Genomic DNA, 19,865 nt, shown 5'->3' with positions numbered 1-19,865 from the left:
GTGGCGCAGTTCTCCCCCGGGGAAGGTGGAGACACTGCAGGACACCACCTGGACATTCAGAGAAACCAGAAACCCAGTCGGCATGGCACCTCCTGCCACCCCATGGGAGGGTCACTGTGGGCCACCAAGGGAGCCCATGATGCAGGGAGGAGACCCCACCCGGTTCCCCACCATCATCAGTTGAGCCACCCACACCCTGGGAAGACCCCCAGCTCAGTGGGGCCAGGACTCCCTGCAAGAGGCCTCACCTTGGACGAGCAGGTGGGTGGTGTGCACCGCCTCCCCCTGGATGCTGTATGCGCGGCAGGTGTAGGCGCCTCTGTCCTCCCGACTGACTGACGTCACCGTCAGGCTGCCCTCACTCACCTGGAGCCAAGGAGATGGACTCAGCTCCCACCCTGGGCCCCACCAACACTTTCCCAGTTGGAGGGGGCCTCGGAGCCTATGCACTGGGGAACCTCCAAGGTCACAGATACCACCCGGTCCGCCTGCCACCTCCAGCCCCACCTGCGCCTCTGCAAAGGTGAACTGGTAGCAGGACAGGAGGCAGGGGGCAGCAAGAAGGGGGTGCAACGGCCCACGACAGACCCACACTCACCTGGTACTTGTTGCTAGCACCTAGGAGTGTCCCCTCCTTCAGCCAGGTGACAATGGGCTTGGGATTCCCAAAAGCCGTGCAGGTCATGGTGACGCTACCGCCCTCCTTGGCCTCAATGTACTGGGGGGGTGTTTCTGTAAAGGTGGGAGGAGCTGCAAGAGACCCAAGGCATGGGGGCGGGGCAGGGGCGGGCTGGTCAGCTGGCCATCCTGCACATGGGACCCTGCTCCAGGCCCGCCCCACAAGTCCAGGGCACTCCTGGAGGCAGGAGGTAAGCAGGAGCCAGGCTCTGCCCGCCTGCCTTACAGAAGGGAGATCTGGAACTCAAGAGTCTGGCTGAATCCCAATTCTAAACTTTCCCTGTTGCATCTGCCTAATTCCAAATAAAGGACTGTTTGTCCAGCACCCACAGGGAGGCCCCCCATGCTCAGCACCAGGGATACAGGGATAAATGAGGCACCCTTACACCTGCAGCCCTTCACACCTCGACCATCCAGATACCCGTCTTTCCGTAACCCCAGCCCAGCCAGGCCCACGGTTGCAGGCCATACACCAATCACAAGCCAGGTGACATGGGATCACCTAGACCCTGCAGAAACAATCCCACATCTTCTCCCAGCCCAGCCATGGCCACTCCCTCCCAAACTGCTCCCCCAGCACCCACTTCAGAGTCCTGACTAAAATCCCACCCTGTTGAAACAATCAGCTTTTAACACACCCCATCTCATCTGTCAAAGCTGCTTTTAGAAGCCACCTGATCACCCTCAACCCTCTGGACAATCACCTGGGGTCTTCTGGAGTGGGGACACTGGGGCACCAGCCTGAGGGTCCACAACACCGGGCTGGGCCAGGACTTCTGACCTTGTCTCAAGGCTTCAAGCTCAAGTCCAAATGTCCCTCACCCTGTAGCCCAGGGCTCAGCCATTCTGGGCTCTACCTAAACCCCTGCCCTCCACACTGATGGGAGGAATGAGCCGAGTAGAGTCTGTGAGAGGAGCTGGTAAAACGTAAAGCTACTGAACGGTGGTCATCTTGCCAGTACTGTCATCACTGTTAGCTGCCCAGGGCTTCTGAGGCCCCGAGGTGAAGCTGTGAGAGGGGTCTCCTAGGAGGCAGCCTCGCCCCAGGCCCAAGCAATGCTAGGGTCACAGCTGTCCACCAGCCACCACACATCCCTCAAATCGACTCCAACACTCTAGCCTTCGTGTCTTCCTACAAGTAAGAAATTCCATCCCTGGGACTGCTGCACCTGCCATCCCCTCTTCCTGGGCCATATTCACATCTCACCCTTCTGGTGCTCCTACATCTTTGCTAAAATGCCACCACTGCCTCACCTGGTCAGCCGGTGGAGGAAGGCACTTGCTGTAGTCCTGTCCCCTGAGACAGTTTAAAGCACTTAAGGACCAAGTCTCCTGAGAGCAGAGATCTCTGTAAATCCCACTATGTGCTCAGCTTTTAGCTCAGTTCATGTATGGAAGTGAGAGTTGCACCATAAAGAAAGCTGAGCGCCGAAGAATCAATGCTTTTGAACTGTGGTGTTGGAAATGACTCTTGAGAATCCCTTGGACTGCAAGGAGATCCAACCAGTCCATCCTAAGGGAAATCAGTCCTGAATGTTCTTTGGAAAGACTGATGCTGAAGCTGAAGCTCAATACTTTGGCCACCTGATGTGAAGAACTGACTCATTGGAAAAGACCCTGATACTGGGAAATATTGAAGGCAGGAGGAGAAGGGGATGACAGAGGATAAGATGGTTGGATGGCATCACCGACTTGATGGACATGAGCAAGCTCGGGGAGTTGGTGATGGACAGGGAGGCGTGGCGTGCTGCAGTCCATGGGGTCGCAAAGAATCGGACATGACTGAGCGACTGACCAGAACTGAACTGGCAGGAAACAGAGTCTCAACAAACGGCTGAATGAACGGACGAATGCAATGGAATAGGTGCGTGCTGCGAGCACACGTGTACATGCGCACACACACCAACACAAATGCAAATATAAAACTGAAGACAAGACGATGGTGAGACAGCCTTCTTCAACCATCTCCCCAACGCTCCGCTCAGTGTGGCCACCAAGGTGGCCACGAGTGAAGGCGAGGTGACCAGGGAAGCGCTCTTCATCACGCACAACAAACATCTTTGAGAAAGTCATTCCTACCCCGACGTTCCACACACCAAACGTGATGGTAAAACACATTCTGTGTTCGTTGCACAGTCATGTTCGACTCTTTGTGACCCCATGGACTATAGCCTGCCAGGCTCCTCTGTCCATGGAATTCTTCACAAGAATGATGGAGTGGATAGTCATTCCCTTCTTCAGGGGATCTTCCCGACCCAGGAAACGAACCTGGGTCTCCTGCACCGCAGGCAGATGCTTTAGCATCTGAGCCACCAGGGAAGCCCCAAAACACATGCTAAGCCCTTGCAAAGGGAACCTGGCTTCCGAGCCCCAGACTGCCTCCGAGCCTGGCCTGTGAGCCCATCCCAGCAGAGTCCTGCTGCCAAGCCTGCTCTTGAACTACAGCTCACAGAGCCTCGGCCTCTATTACCCCTGTGTCACGCTTAAGGAAAAGATAATACGGTAAATTATTTCCTGAAGTGACAAATTAATTACTAATTACATAATTACTTTATTATTTAGGTGCTAATCAGGAAAGCACTTTGAACAATTTCAAGTTTTCAGGAAAATAATGGTTTGACTCCCGATTATTTACCGGATTAGGTGTGAGCCTGCCAGCTGCATTTCCAGCTTAATTCTTCTTTTTTTACACATGCCCTATAATTAATCACGCAGGTTAGAAACAGGCTGGCCTCTCCTCCAAGCAGTTCACCGACAGAAAGCGAGGCCTGACTTGGGCTTTTCTAGTATTTCATATGCAATGAGGAAATAATTGGATTTGCTTCCTCCCAACTGGTCTTGAAGAAAACACAAAAGGAGAAGGAGATAACTTGTGATTCTAATTTTTCATTTTCCTAGGGTGATCCCGGTCAGAAATGCCTGACAAGAAACATTCTAGTTTGGAAGAAATGCAATGTTTGCGCTCCAGACTCTTTCCTTCAATAAGGGAAGTATGTACGCTAGAAGAAACCTCAGAATGCAGGAGAAGGGAGGCAGGAAGAGAGGGTGAGGTCACTCACCTTGGGAGGGGTGCCCTGGTAGGGAAAGCATTCCATGATGAGCTGAGCTCTGGTGCTGAAGCCTGACCCTTCATTCCAACAACCAGCCAGGCTCCTGAATGTGGTGACTCTGCTTCCTCTGGGCCTCCGGGCATACTGTTTCTCTGCCCTGGAACACCCTGCCAGCCTGACCCCCCGACCCCCTTCACCTGGCCAACTCCTCTTCCCCAAAGGGTCTCTGCCCAGGGCTCATTTCCTCAAAGAAGTCCCTGTCCCTCATGCTCCCAAAGCTGTACTGTAGTTGCCTGTGGACCTGATTGTCCCCTGACGATCCTTCAGAGCTCACTCTGCATACCCCCAGAGCCTGCCGAGTGAACATTCAGGAACGCATGTTGATCATGGGTCAATTCCCAAGGGCTCTTCAACCACCCAGGCCGCCTCTGCCAGCCCAAGGCCCCTCCTGGGCTGCCCAACTTGGTCTCTCTCTCCCTTGAGGGGGAGGGTGGCCAGTATCCCACACAGAGTGACCCCTGCACAGCCGACGTTCCAAATGCGGCATCAGGCGTCTTCATCCACAGCCCTTCGTTTAATCTTCACTACAGCCCTGCACACAGGCACGGTTCTTGGAAACAGAACAGTGAAGCTCAGAGAGGGGAGGCGGGCGACGTGGCTCAGACAGTGAATGAGGTGGACTCACGACACAAGCTGAGTATCGTCGGGCTGTGTTCCCTGCTGGTCCACCCGCCTCCACTCCCTGGACAGGACCCAGCGGTGATGTGCGGCAGGCAGGCAGGGCTGTGACGGCATCAGCCCACCTTGGGAGACGGCACAAGAAAGCAGGCAGCGTGGGGGCTCTTGGCTCAGCGCTCCATCAGTGGTGCCATCCGCGGTAGGTTTACCTTCCTAATTACATTTTGCTTGGACTAATATTAAGCTGAGTTTTCATTCCCGGCACACACAACAGCTGGCATTGAAAGGAAGTTGACTCCAAAGCTCACCAGTAGTGGGGACAGCCCACCGAAGGTTTAAAATCAGCCCACCGCGGGTCTCTGGGGACTGATGCCAGGAGTCGGCTGCGTGCAGTGGGTCAGCAGCCTGGACCACTGCCCCAAGGCCACCACTCCTAGGTCTGCTTGGTCCCAGGGGCCAGTCTCGGGCTAACACACCATTTTCCCAGGGCCCCCAATGGGCTTTCAGGGCAGAAGGTGCACGACCTGACCCAACCTCGTGAGACAAGGCCAGTGGAAACCGGGAGAAGCTCACAAGCCAGGACACTGCCGGTTTCTCTCTCCTGACCGTGGCATTCAGGGTCACAGGCGTCACAAGGACCTAAGCTGTGCCTGGGCATCCAAAGCACAAGTGCTGTTGAAGCCTCGACAACCAGCTCAGGATGCACGGCATGTGGCAGCTGAACACACCATGCCACAAACTGAATCAAGAGTAAAATAAAGCAAAGCAAAAACCCTGCTCCCCTCCACCATGGGGATCACTTCTTCTTCCACCTTCTCTGGGTTCCAGTGTCCCCAGCTCCTTGGGAATTTCTCCTCCCAAGGGAGGGCTCCCAGGGGCACAGGGGGCCCTCAGTCTGGGAAAGACCCTGGCTCCATGAGAGACCCGTCACCCTTCACCCCAGGAAGTAAGTACCCACTGGCATCAGAAGGGTTACCCCCCAGGCCGGGACCAGCAGGATCGCCACCCAGCCCTGCGTTTGCCCTGCCGCTGCCCATCAATTGCAGCTCAATGGCTGGCTGGTGCTCAACGGTTACTCACGCAAATGGACTGAAGGAAGGCTCTAACAGGGGATCCCTGAAGAGGATCTTCCTGCAAATGCTCAACCCTCTGGGATTCCAGAACCCAGTTCCCGCCCCTACCCATGGTGACCGCCTTCTGCCAGGAGCTGCCTGGCCTCTGGGACTCCAGGACAACCAAGGGGCCAGGGTGCGGCTGGTATCTGACCAGCGGGCCAGACCAGGGTCTCCAGGAAGGCTGAGGAACTTGGGGCACAGCTGCACCAGGGTCTCCAGGGCAGGCTACGGTCGGGGCTGAGTCCCAGGGGCATGGGGAGGAGGCTCATGCACACGCAGGACACACACCGAACCCGCTCGCATGCAGGCGCATGTCCCGCACACCACGCACCGTGGATGGTGAGATGCACCCAGCTGCCGTTGTGGAAGGTGTCGTACTGCTGGTCGAGCAGGAGCACCTTGCACTCGTACCAGCCCTGGTCCTCGGCACGCACCTGCTCCAGCCGCAGGGACGCCTTGTCGTGGAGGCTCGCACGGCCTGTGGAGAGGGACCAAGAGGGTCAGGGAAGGGCGCTGCCCCCTGCAGCCCCAGCCCCACAGGGACAGCCCCCCTTGACCCCAGCCTGGGGCAGGCAGGCCCAGGGCAGGCCGGCCCCAAAAGCCCTGCTCTCTCTGCCCACCAGCTGCACTGAAAAGGCTTCAGTTCCCTGCACTGTCCCATTCTCTAGAGGCGGAGGAGAGGAAGGAGCTCTGATGAGGTGGGATAGGAGAGGATGAGTGGGCCTGGGGACCTCTGGCCAGGCTGAGCGACATCCTGTCCCAGGGGCCCCAGTGGCTGCCATGCCCAGCACCCTGTCTGTGTGGCTTCCCTATAGCAGCCAGGGGAGAGGCCACCAGGAACAGGGTGCTGACGTCCCCTCCCAGTCCTGCTGCTGGGGCCAGAGAGCACTGATCCAGACAGAGCCCAGGCCCTGAGCTTGGCTGGTATGGGGGTAGGGGTGGGGGAGTTGCGCGTAGCCTGAGAATGCAGAGTGGCTGGCAGGCAGAGCATTGATCCATTCTGAGCCACCCTCCCTAACTCAGATCCCTTCCCCAGAGTGCCCTCCGGGCCCTCCCTCCGCCCGGCCCACTCCTCGCCCTAATGTCACGACCTCCTCTGCTTTCCTCCTGTGTTTTCGACACTGGCAAGCTGCCTACAAACCAGACAGTCCCAACCAACCAGGGCCGGAGAGACGCAGACACAGGAGGAAGGAGAGGGGCAGAGAGAGAGTGAGAAATAGAAGCTGACAAAAATGCAAGGCAGACCTCAGAGCCCAGAGGTAAAGATAAAACCCATGTCCTGCCAGCTTCCTCTCTTCCTTTAAACCCCAGCGCGCGCACACACCCACACCCACACACACACCCGTGCACACACTCACACTGCCCCATGCCCTCCTCCCTGGGGGGCAGGCCCTGGCAGTGACTGAGGGAGGCCTCCGCGGGCAGGAGTCATTGCAGAACAAGGCACAGGGGGCCAGGAGGAGGCGGCAGAGGGGGTGCCCAGACGCTCCCTCCACCCGGGACGAGGCCCCAACTTCAGAGCCAGAGGGAGGGAGTGGGCGAAGCCAGACAGAGCAAACCCCGTGGCTGCCTGCCGAGGCTCTGACTCAGCTGCTTCTACTGAGCCGCCCTCCAGCCGGCCTCCTCTCCCACGCGGCGGGCTCTGGGCCTCCCTTCTCCTCCGACCTCCGGATCCACAGGGGCCCCTGCGGATTGGTGAGGCTGTTCAGGAAGCCCTGTGTCCGCCCCACCTCCTTGTCCCTCTCCTCTCGCCACTTAATTAAAACCTACCAGAGTGCAAAGGATGGGAGGACAGAGGCAGCAACTGGAAAACAGAGATAAGAGGCCCATCGGAAAGGACAAGAGGTTACGAGACACAGGCGGGAGGGACAGGGCGGGGGGCCCCCCCGGAGCCAGGTGGGAAGCCAGGGCAATGGGGCAGCCCTTACCTGCATATTCAGGGTCCACGTGAGGCGGGTAGTAGCCGAACTTGATGAAGATGGGGATGGGCACCCCAAACTTGAACCACTCCACGACATAGGGCGGGGGCTGCCCCGTCACCGGGTGGACCACGTCGCATCGCAGGACCACGGACTCGCCAGCCCTCGCGGTCACGAACTCGGGCTCCTCTCGCAGGCCGTGGGCACCTAGCGGGACAGCCGCATTGGGACGCAGGAAAGGAGGGGCCAGGAGATCCTGCCCGGCTGTCCCAGAGACCACCTCTGCCCTCCCAACCCTGAAGAGCGCAGCCCGACCATGCCTTTTCCCAGTGACACTCCTACCAGCTCTGAGGGCCTGAGCCCCTCTGTGGACACCAAGGTCCGGGCAGGCACTGCAGCCAAGGGTGAACGGGGACCTCTTCTTGCACCAGGATGCTTCCTGCTAGAGCACATCGGGGAGACTCGGAGCCGGCGTCCTCCCACGCCCCACCCCCAGCTCAGCCTGATGTTCACAGCACCAAACAAGAGCATTCCACACAGGAGCGGGGAATCCCCAACAAGCTGAGCAGAGCTGCTCCTGGCATCGCCAGAGGGAAAACCCCACCGGCCTGAGCTGGCCTCTCTGCCCCTCCTCCCTCTGCCCGCTGCGTCTGCCGCAGAGGAGGGAGAGGGAGGGGCCTCCAGCCCTCCAGTGTCCAAGCCCCAAGTCTATCAGACAGGAGAAGCCCCAGATATCACCATTCGGACCGCAGGATGCTGGGGACAGGGGAGGGGGACCCTGGGGCCACTAACCTCAGCCAGCTAAGGGGACCACCCCTACCTGGAAGAGGACAAGGCACGTGGCTGGATAAGACACAGACATCCTCCAGAATGGGACTGGAAGGGATGGGAGGTGAGGCCAGCAGAGGCCCACACCCTCCAGCCCCAGCCCCAGGCCCCACCCCAGAGAGAACAGGTTAACCCAGGCTCCGCCCCAAGCCTGCGGCCCCACCTCCAGCCTGACTCGGGCTGCCACACCAAAGTCACCTTGTCCACCTTCCTTCCCAGGGAAAGAGCCCGCTGGGAGGCCCCTCCCCCTGCCTTCCCTCCCAGCACTCACACAACCCACCAGACCCCGCCCCTCCCCTCCATGGCCAGCTGGGCCCCTCCAGGCAGCACCACGGACAGCGGCTGCTCCGCTGAGGCTCTGGCCTGACTCTGAGCACACCTCTGACTCCTGTGGGCTCCTGCCAGGTGCCTTTGTCTAGCTCTCCTTTGGGTCTCTGTGTATCTGGCTCTTTCTATGTGCCTTTCTGTTTGGTTCTATCTCTCTCTCTCCAGTGTCTCTCCTGTGTCCATCTCTCTCTTGCTCCTCCTCCATGTCTGTCTCTCTGTGTCTCTGTCTCTCTCTAGCTCCCACCCACATGGGTGATGCTCTCTACCTGCTCTCCTCCTTTGTATGACTCTATCAGCGTGTGTGTTGGGGGCGGGGGGTACATGTGGGGTTCCGTTCGCCTATGCTGGGGAAGGGGTTTCGCTTTTCTGCTGCCTGGCCCCTGCGTGCTTGTGTGGTCTGCCTCTCCAGGTCCGTGTCTCTGTCGGCCTCTCCTTCTCTCCCTCCCGCTCCAGCTCCCTCTCCTCCTCCCGCAAATTGCGGAAGAAGGAGGAGGCAACCCTTCTGGAAGCTGATTGGCTACTGGTGACATCACTGTTTTCTAGAGAAAGAGCTAAGATCACAGAGTATTTTTGGAGCAGAGCAGTGTTGCCCTCACCTGCCTGAGGCCCCAGCAGGTTTCCCAACCCTCCCAGACTGCTTTAGGCAAAGGCTAAATTCCAGCCCCTCAGGGAAAGTATAGCAGGCTCCTCCCAGCCCCCACCCCATCCCCTGGGGGCATCAGGCAGGAACTGGGCCCGCCTCACAGCACCCTGGCACAAAGGCTGACCCTGGGCCCCGGAGGAGTGGGTAAAGAACAGACATGTGTGCACATGAGTGCATGTGTGTACAAATGTACATGTACATGTGAGTGTGTAGACTTTGGAGGAAAGAAGAGGAAAAACAGGAGCCAGGGCAAGAGGAGGGGGTGCTTCCCAGGGGTGGCCACCTGGGGAAGGGGGCAGGGTTGCTTGCCCTCCTCTCATAGCAAAGGTTCTGGAGGCTCTGGGAGGCAAGACCTTGACTGCCTCATTCTCCGCACAGCAACTGGGCAACGAGGCGGCCTCTTCCACACCCGCCCAGGCTCAGGGCTGCGCACCCCACCTGAGAGCCAGCCGGACCTGGGCCCCACCCCACAGCTTTTCCCACGTCCCTCCGCCAGAGACAGCAGCTGGAAGAAGACATGGTGAGACCAGCAGCACAGAGACAGTGAGCAAAGCCAAAACAGATGGGCTTCCAGGATGAAGGCAGTGGGGTGGGAGGCCCTGTCCCAGCCCCCGCACTCAGGCCAGTCCTCCTGGCTTTCAAAATCCTAAAATATTTATCAGCTTTCCTCATCTCAACACACACACACACACACTCTCTCTCTCTGCGTGTGCTCTCACTCCATCACCCACGAGTACTTCCCCCTCAGCCTGAGCCTTTCTGAGCCAAAGCATGTCTAATAAAACACTTTCTCCAGAAAAGCTTGCTGCAAAAAAAAAAAAGTAAACAGGCTGGCAGTAGAGATGGAAGAGGGGTTTGATGGAGGAGAGAGATGCCTTCAAACCTAGGACACAACCCAAGTCAAGAGCAAGAGATTCCAGGGTCAAGAATGGAGACAGACGGTCAGGGTGTGAACAGACAGGCAGAAACAGAGAGAGAGGTCAAGGGCACCCAGGATTCTGCCAGGGACACAGAGACACGGGCCTTCAGAGGATGGAGAATCAGGAGAGTCAGGAGGGGACAGAGCCAGGCCCCAGGAGCAGTAGGGAGGAGGAAAGAGGGGGGAAGGGAAGGCAGGGATGGACGGTGACCAAAGGGGAGGGCTGCAGGAGGGGAGACCCCAGACCCCTCCCTACCACAGAGGGCTGCAGCAGCCTCAAGGGGACTTTGGCACCCGTGGGGTGAGCACCGCAGGGAGCAGGAGGTGTCCTGGATTCCACGCATCCTTTTCAGACACGGCAGGACCCAGCTGTACCCAGAGGAGCAGAGCAAATCTGCACTTTGGGGTTCTGCCGGCACTCCCTGGTAGGGAGAGAGGACACAGGAGGAGGAGGTGCCCCGCGGTCTGGCTAACCTTTCCGAAAGCCCACAGGGTGCAGACCTCCTGCTCTCTGGGCCAGGTGGTGCCCAACGGGTCGCCGGGTCCAGGGCTGCCACTGGATCCCCTGTGAGCACAGGACCACAAGCCCTCCATGGCCTGGCCCAGCCCCCACCCCCACTCCCAAGCTGGAGCTCTTCCAGGGGCGGGACTTGAGGGAGGAGAGGTGGCAGGACTGCAAAATCTGGTGGCAGCAGGCAAAGTCTGGGAACCAGGCAGGGAGGGCCAGCTGCCAGGCAAACCAGCTTCCTCTAGGTCACTACTACATACCAGGTCTTTGTGGGACCCCAACACCCATCTGACAAACATACCACCATCTCTGCTTCAGGGGTGAGCAGACTGGAGGGTCCCCTGGCTGGGCCAGCGGCCTGGAGGCGGGGAGGCGGGGGTGGGGGGCCAATTAGGTAGGGGCAGGTTCCAGCTGTCCTGTCTCCCCTTTGCCCCTACTTGCCCCCTGCCACAGGCTAGGTACCAAGGCACAAGGCCCCTCCCACACTGACCCAAGAAGCAGCCCCCTCCCCTCTGTTCCCTGAGTTGGAGGCCAGCCCCTCCACAGTGCACCCTCTGGACAGGTTCTCACAGCCAGACCCCTGCAGTCCTGAACCCGAGAAGGCCGGCGGGGCAGGCCTGGGTCAGAAGGTAGCTGCAGGTGCAGGGCTGAGTTCACCCTGCCTGGGACCCAGGAGCTCTGGCCGCGTATGGCTGCGATACAGGGAGACCTCCCCCTCCCCGCCATGAGTGAGTACACGTCCCCAGGGAGGCTCCCCCCTTCCCCCGCCCCCTCGGGCACCAGACTCCCAAACCACAGGCCTGTTGTCTAATAATACCAGCGACAGCCACCGCCACCTCCATCTGCCAGCCTAAAAATAATCCCTGCTGAGTCCAAAACAGGCACAGCCCCCAATAGTCCCCCAGTCGCTCCGCTGTGACAAGCTAGGGGGTTCCAGGAGATCCCAGGAAGCTTGAATCGGGCTCCCCTGGGACGCCCTTCCCCCGCCCCCCAACCCACACCCGGGAGATGCAGACCCAGAGGCTTGCATGAGGAAAGCAGAGGAGAGACTCCATACACATATAGGCAAGTGTAAGATGGAGAAACAGCCATGTCCACATGAGGCTGCACCCTGGTTGTCCTTTGCAGAAGGTGGGTGGGCCAGAGGTCACTGGGACATTCTGCCTCCAGCCAGGACCCCCACACCCCACCTAGGAGGTCCTTGGAGAAATCCCCACCTTTTAAGGTCTTCCTGTAGCGCTCCTCATGGCCTTCGGCCCCCACTCCCCATCAACCTCTGAGGGCAGAAGTCAGAGATCAGGTGAGCCCAAACTGGCCCTCCCGTCATCTAACAAGGCACTGGGGGAGGGACAGGACACCCCTCCTCCGTGGGTGCCTCTCCTCCCTAACTCTCCGGCCCAGGCAGCCCAGGAGGCAGCAGCTATTAGCCACCTTAATTTGCTCTCGGCTAGATTGTATTTCCAAGAGCCTGTTCCCCAGGAGCCACTGGCAGGAAGCAGTCAGTAATCCAACCTCCGCTCTGCTCTGCTCTCAGCTCCTCTGCAGAGAGGCCCAGCCACACCCACCCTGCCCACCGCTGGCGCAGGCCTGGTCCAGTGCCCCTGAGCTGAGCCAGGGAGGGCCTCGGGTGAGGCGCCAGGTGGAAGCAAGTAAGCAGGGGATCGAAGCCTGAGTCTGCTCACAATGAAGCGTCAGCACGCCCTACTCGGAAGCCGGAAAACCAGGACAGCAGCTTCTGCATGTTACCTGGACAGTGTATTACCTGCCACGGCCCAGCTGGCCAGGGGCCTGGACCAGGAGGGAGCTTGGGGGCAGAGGGCACCACCCGGTCACCTCCCTTTCAGAAAGACAGGCAGGCTGGCTGGGACCTCGCTCATAGCCTGGCCCACAAGGAATTGTTCTCCAAAACTCTTCTGGAGGCCCTGACTCTGCTCACCAGTCTCCTGCTTAATCACGCAAGAGAGAACAGAAAAGCAGGAAGATTCCTAAGAAAAATAGGTCAGCTGCCTCAGGCAGGCTGAGCTGGCTCCCTTGGGCAGTGCCCCGGCAGGACCAGGCTACAAGCTGCCTCCGCACCCAGCTCCCAACCCCCAGGGACCAAGTCCCTTCTCCATTCGGGAGTCTAGGCTACCGGGTAGCCAAGGTCAGAGCCAACCCTTAGCAAGTCAGACCCGTCTTCTGCGTCCCCTGGCTCTGCCTGTGTGTCCCCCACTGAGGCTTTCTCTCAGAGCTCAGTCTCCCTTCAACCCAGCCCCAGGGCTGAGCCTCCAACTTTGGGAGCTTCTGCGCTGTCCATACTCAGGTGTGGAGCAGAGAGTGGGAAGAGCCGGGCATCTGCTCCAAGTCTAGCCTCACTGCCACCCACGGCCATCAGCAATCAGACAGGAAAGATGCCCCACCTCACGCCTGGAGACTCTGGGTCTCCTGTCTGCTACATTCATGTGCATACGAATACACACAGTTGCACACAAAGGCAGGCGCGTGCGCGCACACACACACACACACACACACACACACACAGATGTGTGCAGGCACTTCCAGCAGCTATCATCAGTGATGGCTCTTTCCACTATTCACATTCACTCTCTCACACAAACTGCTTTACCCATCACTGGGCACAGACAGGAGAGAGCTGCCCTGGGACCCTGGCCTAGCCCAAGGAGGCACAGGACTGGAGGGGGTTGGGGAGGAGGCGAGAGGGGGAGGGAGTGTGGCTCTCCCTGTGGGCCAGGTCCATTCCCACCCCCTCAGCGCAGCAAGGCCCTGACAGCCAGGCCAGAGGCAGAGAATCTGAGGATGGTGAGCACAGGGCTCAGAGCCAGGAGAGACTGGGGTTCAGCATCTCCCAACCAGGCAGCCTCTGCTCCTTTGGGTAACCGGATCCTAGCTTTCTGTCTCAAAGCCTCAAACCTGAAACCACCACTGGCCCTGGCCCCTGGCAGCTCCGGGTCAACACACGAGATGAGCTTGGGGCCAGCAGCTGAAAGCTGACTCTTCCCACACATCCCCTCCTCAGCTTCTCCCAAACGCGTACTGCCAGACACACCCCTGCCTGCCTCCAGCCGCGGGTGCTGGGGACACACACACGCATGCCACATCCTGAGCCAAGTCCCGCTCAGCTGAGAGGCTGCCTGTGGGGGTCTCTCTAGCAGATTCCAGGCCTAAATGCCCTCCTTCGTTCCTTCACTGCCACAGGGAGGGAGGGAGGGCCAGGCTGAGAGTAGAGGGCATTAGTCCAGCTACCAGCACGGTCCGGGTCAGAACCCACTTTATCTGGGGACAGCGGTAAGCCAGGCACGGAATCTGTGGTCCACAAGAGGAGGCAGCCTTGGCGATAAAGGCCAGGGTCCTCCCTGGAAGCTTGCTCAGTGAAGGCCTGGGACGCAGGCTCCACTCGCCACCTTCTAGGCTCTCTGCACGCCCTCCCCAGCCTCCGCACTGCCCCCCAGACACACAGGATTCAAGCCCACCCCTCCCTCTGTCCCAAGCCTTTCACTCCTCTGCTGGAGCAACCCCTGCTCAGCCAGACCCTAAGACCAGCATCTCAAAGCCCCTCCCATCAAGAATCTCCTGGAAGTCAGCTCTGCCAGTCAGAGAACAGCTGAGCTGTCATAGCAGCCTCTGAAATACTGGCCCATCAGCCATCTCCCACTCCCGGAGGCTGCAGAGATGATGCCTCCTGGGTGTCCTGCAGCTTTTCCACCAGGTTCCGGCCACTGACACAACTCCAGTTCTGCAGATCTTTCAAAGGATTTCCAAGCAGCCCTCCACATCTCCCTGGGCAAGGTCAGCGGCGAAGGCAAACTTGGTTCTGAACAGAGGCAACTGTCTGAACTCCCCCAGGGAACATTCCCAGTTCCCAATGCCCTGAACCATTCAGGGGAAAGAAATGGAACCAAGATCATCATCATTTACTTACTCACGACTTAGCAACTAAACCACCACCACCACAGAACACTCAGCCAGCCCCTCATTTCTTCATGGCACTAATGTTCACAAACACCCCACAAGCTCATACTGTTAACCCCCAATGAGGCAAGTGACAATCAGAGAAGTGAAGCAATGTGTCCAAGGTCACAGGCCAGCAAGTAGCAGTGCTGGAACCTGAGTTCAGGTCCTTTACAGCCACACACAGAGCCCCTAGGCTAAAAAGACCCCTCCCAAAACCCACAGGGATGGCAGGCAGGGGTTCATGTCCAGCCACCCACGACAGAAGGACCTCTCCATTCCCTGAAAGAAGGCAGAAGCTCCAGAACCAATAACCTTCAATGCTGGGAAGTCCTTCCTTCATTCTGGCCCTTCTGTGTGCGCTGTAATATAAGCACACATCTCCCTTGATTCTGTGCTTAAACTTGCAAAAAGTCCATCCTCCTCCCTGGACTTCTCAGGCTGGGATCCTATTTCAGAGCCTCCCTTCGATGTCTCTCTTTTATTCAAAGATCCCAATACATCCTTTCCTGCGACAGTCCCATAGCAGGAACATACCACAGACTGAAGGGGAGGAGATGCAGGCATCACAAGATTACAAGGCAATAGGGAAGGGGCGGGCACTGAGGCTGAAGACAAGTTCTGAAGCGCAGCTCAAGCCACCTCACACCCCCACCCCACTCCATGAGCTTCTGCGGCCACTCTGGTCTGCTTCCCCACCTGACAAAGAAAGAGTTTTAAAACCACCCGGGGTCACACACCATACAACAAAATCACTCTTCTCTTCGCCTTCCTCTGCCTTTGATTTCACACCCCCGCAAACACCAGCGAGACTGATCCCATTCCAGAAACTTTCCCAAATCACTTCCCCTCCCCCTACACAGCCCCAGACAAGGTGAGCAAAGGGTCCTCCTGCGCCAGCGCGGCCGGGCGCTGGGTCTTCCGCTGTGCGTCCTCCTACTGCTTGCTGTCCACCTGGCGGTTCTCCCTGGAAGCCATCCCGGCCGGCCCTGGGGGCCTGCCCGCAGCTGGGTCGTGTCTGCGCGCTGAACATCGCGCGCTCAGAGTCCGGGCACCTCCAGCTTCCATAGCAGGGCGGAGAGCCGAGATGCCACACAGAGGCGTGCGGGCCTCTCTGCGGTCTCCAGAGCAAAAGCCCGCGTGCTCACGCGCGCATCACCCAGCTCACTGGCTTCCCTCTGCCCTCTTCCCAGCTCAGACCGGAAACACAGAAAGAGGAAAACCTCCCTCCGCCCCGAGACGCGGCAGTGGAGACCCCCTCCCGCCGCTCTCGCCCACAGCAGCTGTGGCCAGCTGTGGCCGGCTGCGGCGCGCTCCCGGGGAACTTTTGCCCGGCCAGGCCGGGCTCAGGTGCAGCGGAGCCGGACGCGGAAAGAGCCAGCCGAAGTCGGCCGCTCCTCAGAGCAAGCGAGAGACCCCGCGCGGAACCAGCTCTTCTCTCGCGGCGCTCTGTGCGCCCCGCCCTGCGAGGGGATCCGATCTCCGGCTGCCACGACGTGTGGTCCGAAGGGACTCGATCCCAAGCCGAGCCCGCACCGGCTCCCCTGCGGACCGGTGGCACTTCGCGGGGTCCAGCGTGCCGCAGCCAACCGAGGACCGGAAAACTCCCTGGCGGCAGAGTTGAGAAAGCCGCCGCCTCCCCAGCGCTCGAGGCGGCGGCTGCGCCCGCGAAGGGCACCGGGCGCGGCACCCGCTGCAAAGCCCTGGTGCCAAGGGTGGCGACGTGTACCCTAGCCCGAGGCGTTCTCTCCCGAGCACCGGCAGCCCGAGTTCAGGCCCTTCCCGCCGACCGCGGATACGGCCCCCGCCCTCCCCGCGGTGCCCGGAGCGCGCCCGCCGGGAGGGCGCGGGCTCAGCAGGAGGACGGAGCCAAGATCCGCGGGAGGCGCAGGGGAGGGACGCTGCACTTCAACTCACCTTGAGCCGCAAGACCTCGGGCGCTGATCACACTTGCTATCAAAGTGGCCACATACCAAATCATAGTACTACCGCGCGCCAGCCAGGAGCCTCATCCTATCGCAAAGTGCCCCGCGCCGCCTACGCCCCGCGCCGGTGCTCTTGCGGCTCCTGCGGCTCCTGCAGCCCGGGCGGCCAGCTCCCCATCCCTCCGCGGATCCGCTCGGCTCGGCGCGCAGCCTCCCGCCCGGCGCAGCGGCACCTGCACTGGAGCCCGGGCGGAGCGCAGCCAGCGCCACGGAGAAGCCCGGCCGCACCGCCCCGGGCCCGCCCCCGCCGCCCTCCCATTGGGCGCGGTCAGCAAGCCCGGGGTCCGATTGGCCGGGATGCCTGCCCGTCGCGTCGAGGGGGGCGAGCCCATTCAAGGTGCGTTGACGTGTGGCAAGCCCAGAGCCGCAGAATCATGCGCATTGCCGGGGAGAAGGCGCTGCCGCGTCTCCGCTCGGCTCTGCTCCCTGCTCCCACTGCATGGCAAGTTTCTGGGGGAAGGAATGTGGCCGCCGGGCCGGCCAACGGGACCCTGGAGTCTCTGCTACACTGTAGGTCTGAGGGGTCGGTGCCCCCGCCCATCGAGGGAACCCAGCATCCGGTTTCCATCCAGCAAAAAGGCGTCCCGGGAGGACGGTGCTGATTCAGTGATGGGGAAACCCGGGAACAGCAGCCTGGGGAAGCTAAGAACGTCCTTCACTGGAGATCTTTTCAAAGGGGTCACGCGCTACCGCCACCTCCCCTCCTCCCTTCCACACTCGGCCACTCTTTCCTCCCCAGCGCACTCCCTGCCACCCAAACATGAGATTACGTTAAACTCCATCCAGCCTGAAGGCAGGGGGATGACTAAAATGACCTCTAAAAGTGGCTAAGATTTGGGGTGAGTCATTGGCTCAGCTGCAGGAGTGTCACGGGCCCCCCTCAGGAACACACGTGTGCACACTGCCACCCCCAAGTGCGGGTCATAGTTGCTCATCGCCAGGAAGTCTCCACTTTGAGCAATGAAAGTGTTTCTTCTTCTTCTAAAAAGACTGCCTCCTCAAGCACAAGATTCCTCCCCCGTCCCCACCTGCCTGGGAGCCTGGCCCCATCTCAGCAGGAAGAAGCCAAGATGGATTTGGGGAGCAGAGTAGGGATCTGGGACAAGGGACCCAGGGAAGGGAAAGGTGGTCTTCTTATCCTTATAGAAGGGGATAAGGAGGAACCTAGGTGTTCATATTTCTCAACCTCACGCCCCCCCCCCCCCATTATAGTTGTATTTGCAGAAGAAATAAACCAGCGCCATGGAAACATCTACAAACAGTCCTCTCACACCAGGGACCTGAGGCTGCAGTGAAGATGCCTGATCTTTCACAGCGAGAGCAGAGGTGAGAGGGGCTCAGTTCCCTAGGATGGGCAGCAAAGGGGGCTCAGGAAGGTCACCCTCGTCACCATCACAAAGCACTTGTCAACCACAAAGCACTGGCTCTAGCATATGAGGCTCAAAGGAAAAAAAGAAGAAAAAACGAGGGAAACTTGCTTGTAAGAAACGCACACATTCATTCACACAGACCATGCATGGAAGGTGGCCTGAACATGGGAGGAACAGCCTTCCCTGAAAGGTGAAGCCTCTTAGCTCACCACCAGCCGGGACATGAAAAGCTGGAATGCCCCTTCCTGGCACAGCAGCAGATACATTGGGCAGTCTAGCACCTGGATGTAACCTGGAGAACCAGAACGCTTAAATGACCTCCTGCCCTGTCCAGCCACTCTAGTTATGAGTTGTAACTCTGCTCTCTCTCTCAGCCCTCACTTTAGGGTCTCTTCCTCTGCCAAGATGCCTTTCTTGGGGAATGTGAAGTGAGTTGGAAGCTAATTCCCAGCCAGCATGCCCAAGAACTAGAGCTCCACCCTCAATATATACATGCACCCACGGTCCTAGGGTTTTGAGCCTTGCTAGGATCCACTTGAAGAACTGGCAATAACAGGATTCTCTTTCCAGAACCTCTAAGCATCTATCTGGCCTGAAGAGAAATGCTGGACCCCCAGGGCTGCCTATGTCCCTAGCCCTCTATAGGTAGAAACATGGCCGAGTGGATAATGTTCTTCTAGGGACCTGAAAGGTAGGGAAGGGGGCAAAGCCACTATCACCATCATCTTGATTGTTTTTTCTTGGCCATTGACTTTTTCCCGCTTTGCATGGTAATTTCTACTAGGGAACTGAAATTGTCAAACTGAAAGGAAGAAGTAACACAAAGAGCTTAGGAGCATGAGTTGAGTTGGGAAGGGGTTCAAAAGAACTATCTGAAAAGAAGACTAATTTCTTCTGGGTAAATCTATTGGAAATGCAGTGGAACAGGGGGTGAAGGCAGAGAGGAAAAGGAGAAGAGTTGAGATTCAAAAGGAAAAAGTTAGCGTCATCATCAGACGTGTCTCAGATTTGGTTTCAGATCAGCTCAAAAGTGATACAGAGTATCGGGTCACAGTGAGGAATGAGACCAAAGAAGTCTTTCCCTTTTGCCACATAGCTAATCTCCAGACCCAGGAAGGATGGGACACATCCAGTGATAATCTCAAGGTGAGTGTGGACCCCAGCATCCAAGAGGGACGTGAGGGAAGGTGTGAGCCACTCCCAGGATGTACACCACTCTCAGCGTACCTGGTTAGTTATCAGCACCTCTGATAATACAGATGTGTGATAATACCTTACATCAAGTAAGGAAATAGATGTCATCTCTCCCACATTTTGGAAATGCAGTATGCTAGTCTTATGGGTTTCTCCATGTAAAACCAGCTAGCCACCTTTCCACACTTCCCCCTGGGCCCCTGAAGGATGAGTGTCTGCAAAAGCTTCAAGTCTAGAAGAAGAGGAGGCAGGGACTTCACATCCACATTCACAGCCCACTGACTCAAAACCAGGAGTTCAGTCACCCTGCTTGCTTAGTCGTTCCAGACCCTTTGTGGAATCCTAGTGAGGATGTTCATCAGAGCAGGTGCAGTTAAGTACCAGAGAGGGTGTTCATGTCTCTATAGTCAGGGAACCATATCCATTTTCTCACTGTATAAAAAACCACAGCAGGGCTTCCCTGGTGGTTCAGTAGTTAAGAATCCACCTGCCAGTGCAAGGGACACAGGTTCAATACCTGCTCTGAGAAGATCTCACATGCCACTGGGCAACTAAGCCCTGCCCCACGACTACTGAGCCCACGCTCTGCAATGTGAGAAGCCACTGCAATGAGAAGCCCATGCATCACAACTTGAGAGTAGCCCCCACTCGCTGCAACTGGAAAAAGTCTGTGCAAAAGCAACAAAGACCCAACATAGCCAAA

General features: G+C 58.4%; 1 protein-coding gene across 5 annotated transcripts in view; it reads right to left on the bottom strand.

Annotated features, from left to right (window-relative positions):
* Positions 1–16,753, bottom strand: part of IGSF9B (immunoglobulin superfamily member 9B) — a 47,180-nt gene extending 30,427 nt beyond the window's left edge. For 3 of the 5 annotated variants that reach the window (XR_006266484.1, XM_043452625.1, XM_043452626.1), the window contains exons 1-5: positions 16,531–16,753; positions 7,450–7,647; positions 5,853–5,999; positions 599–750; positions 249–366 (exon numbers count right to left, since the gene is read on the bottom strand). Coding sequence is in view for 4 of the 5 variants with exons in the window: in XM_043452625.1 (XP_043308560.1) it covers positions 249–366; positions 599–750; positions 5,853–5,999; positions 7,450–7,647; positions 16,531–16,594 (679 nt within the window). In the remaining variant the exon portion in view is untranslated. Of the gene's footprint in view, positions 1–248; positions 367–598; positions 751–5,852; positions 6,000–7,449; positions 7,648–14,928; positions 15,375–16,530 lie in introns of those variants that run through there. The other 2 variants (XM_043452627.1, XM_043452629.1) reach the window with 2 other exon arrangements.
* Between the last annotated feature and the right edge of the window lie 3,112 nt (positions 16,754–19,865).

The sequence above is a fragment of the Cervus canadensis genome, chromosome 29 (assembly GCF_019320065.1).
Source record: "Cervus canadensis isolate Bull #8, Minnesota chromosome 29, ASM1932006v1, whole genome shotgun sequence".
NCBI classification, from domain to species: Eukaryota; Metazoa; Chordata; class Mammalia; order Artiodactyla; family Cervidae; genus Cervus; species Cervus canadensis.
This window is presented reverse-complemented; position numbering and strand designations above follow the sequence as displayed.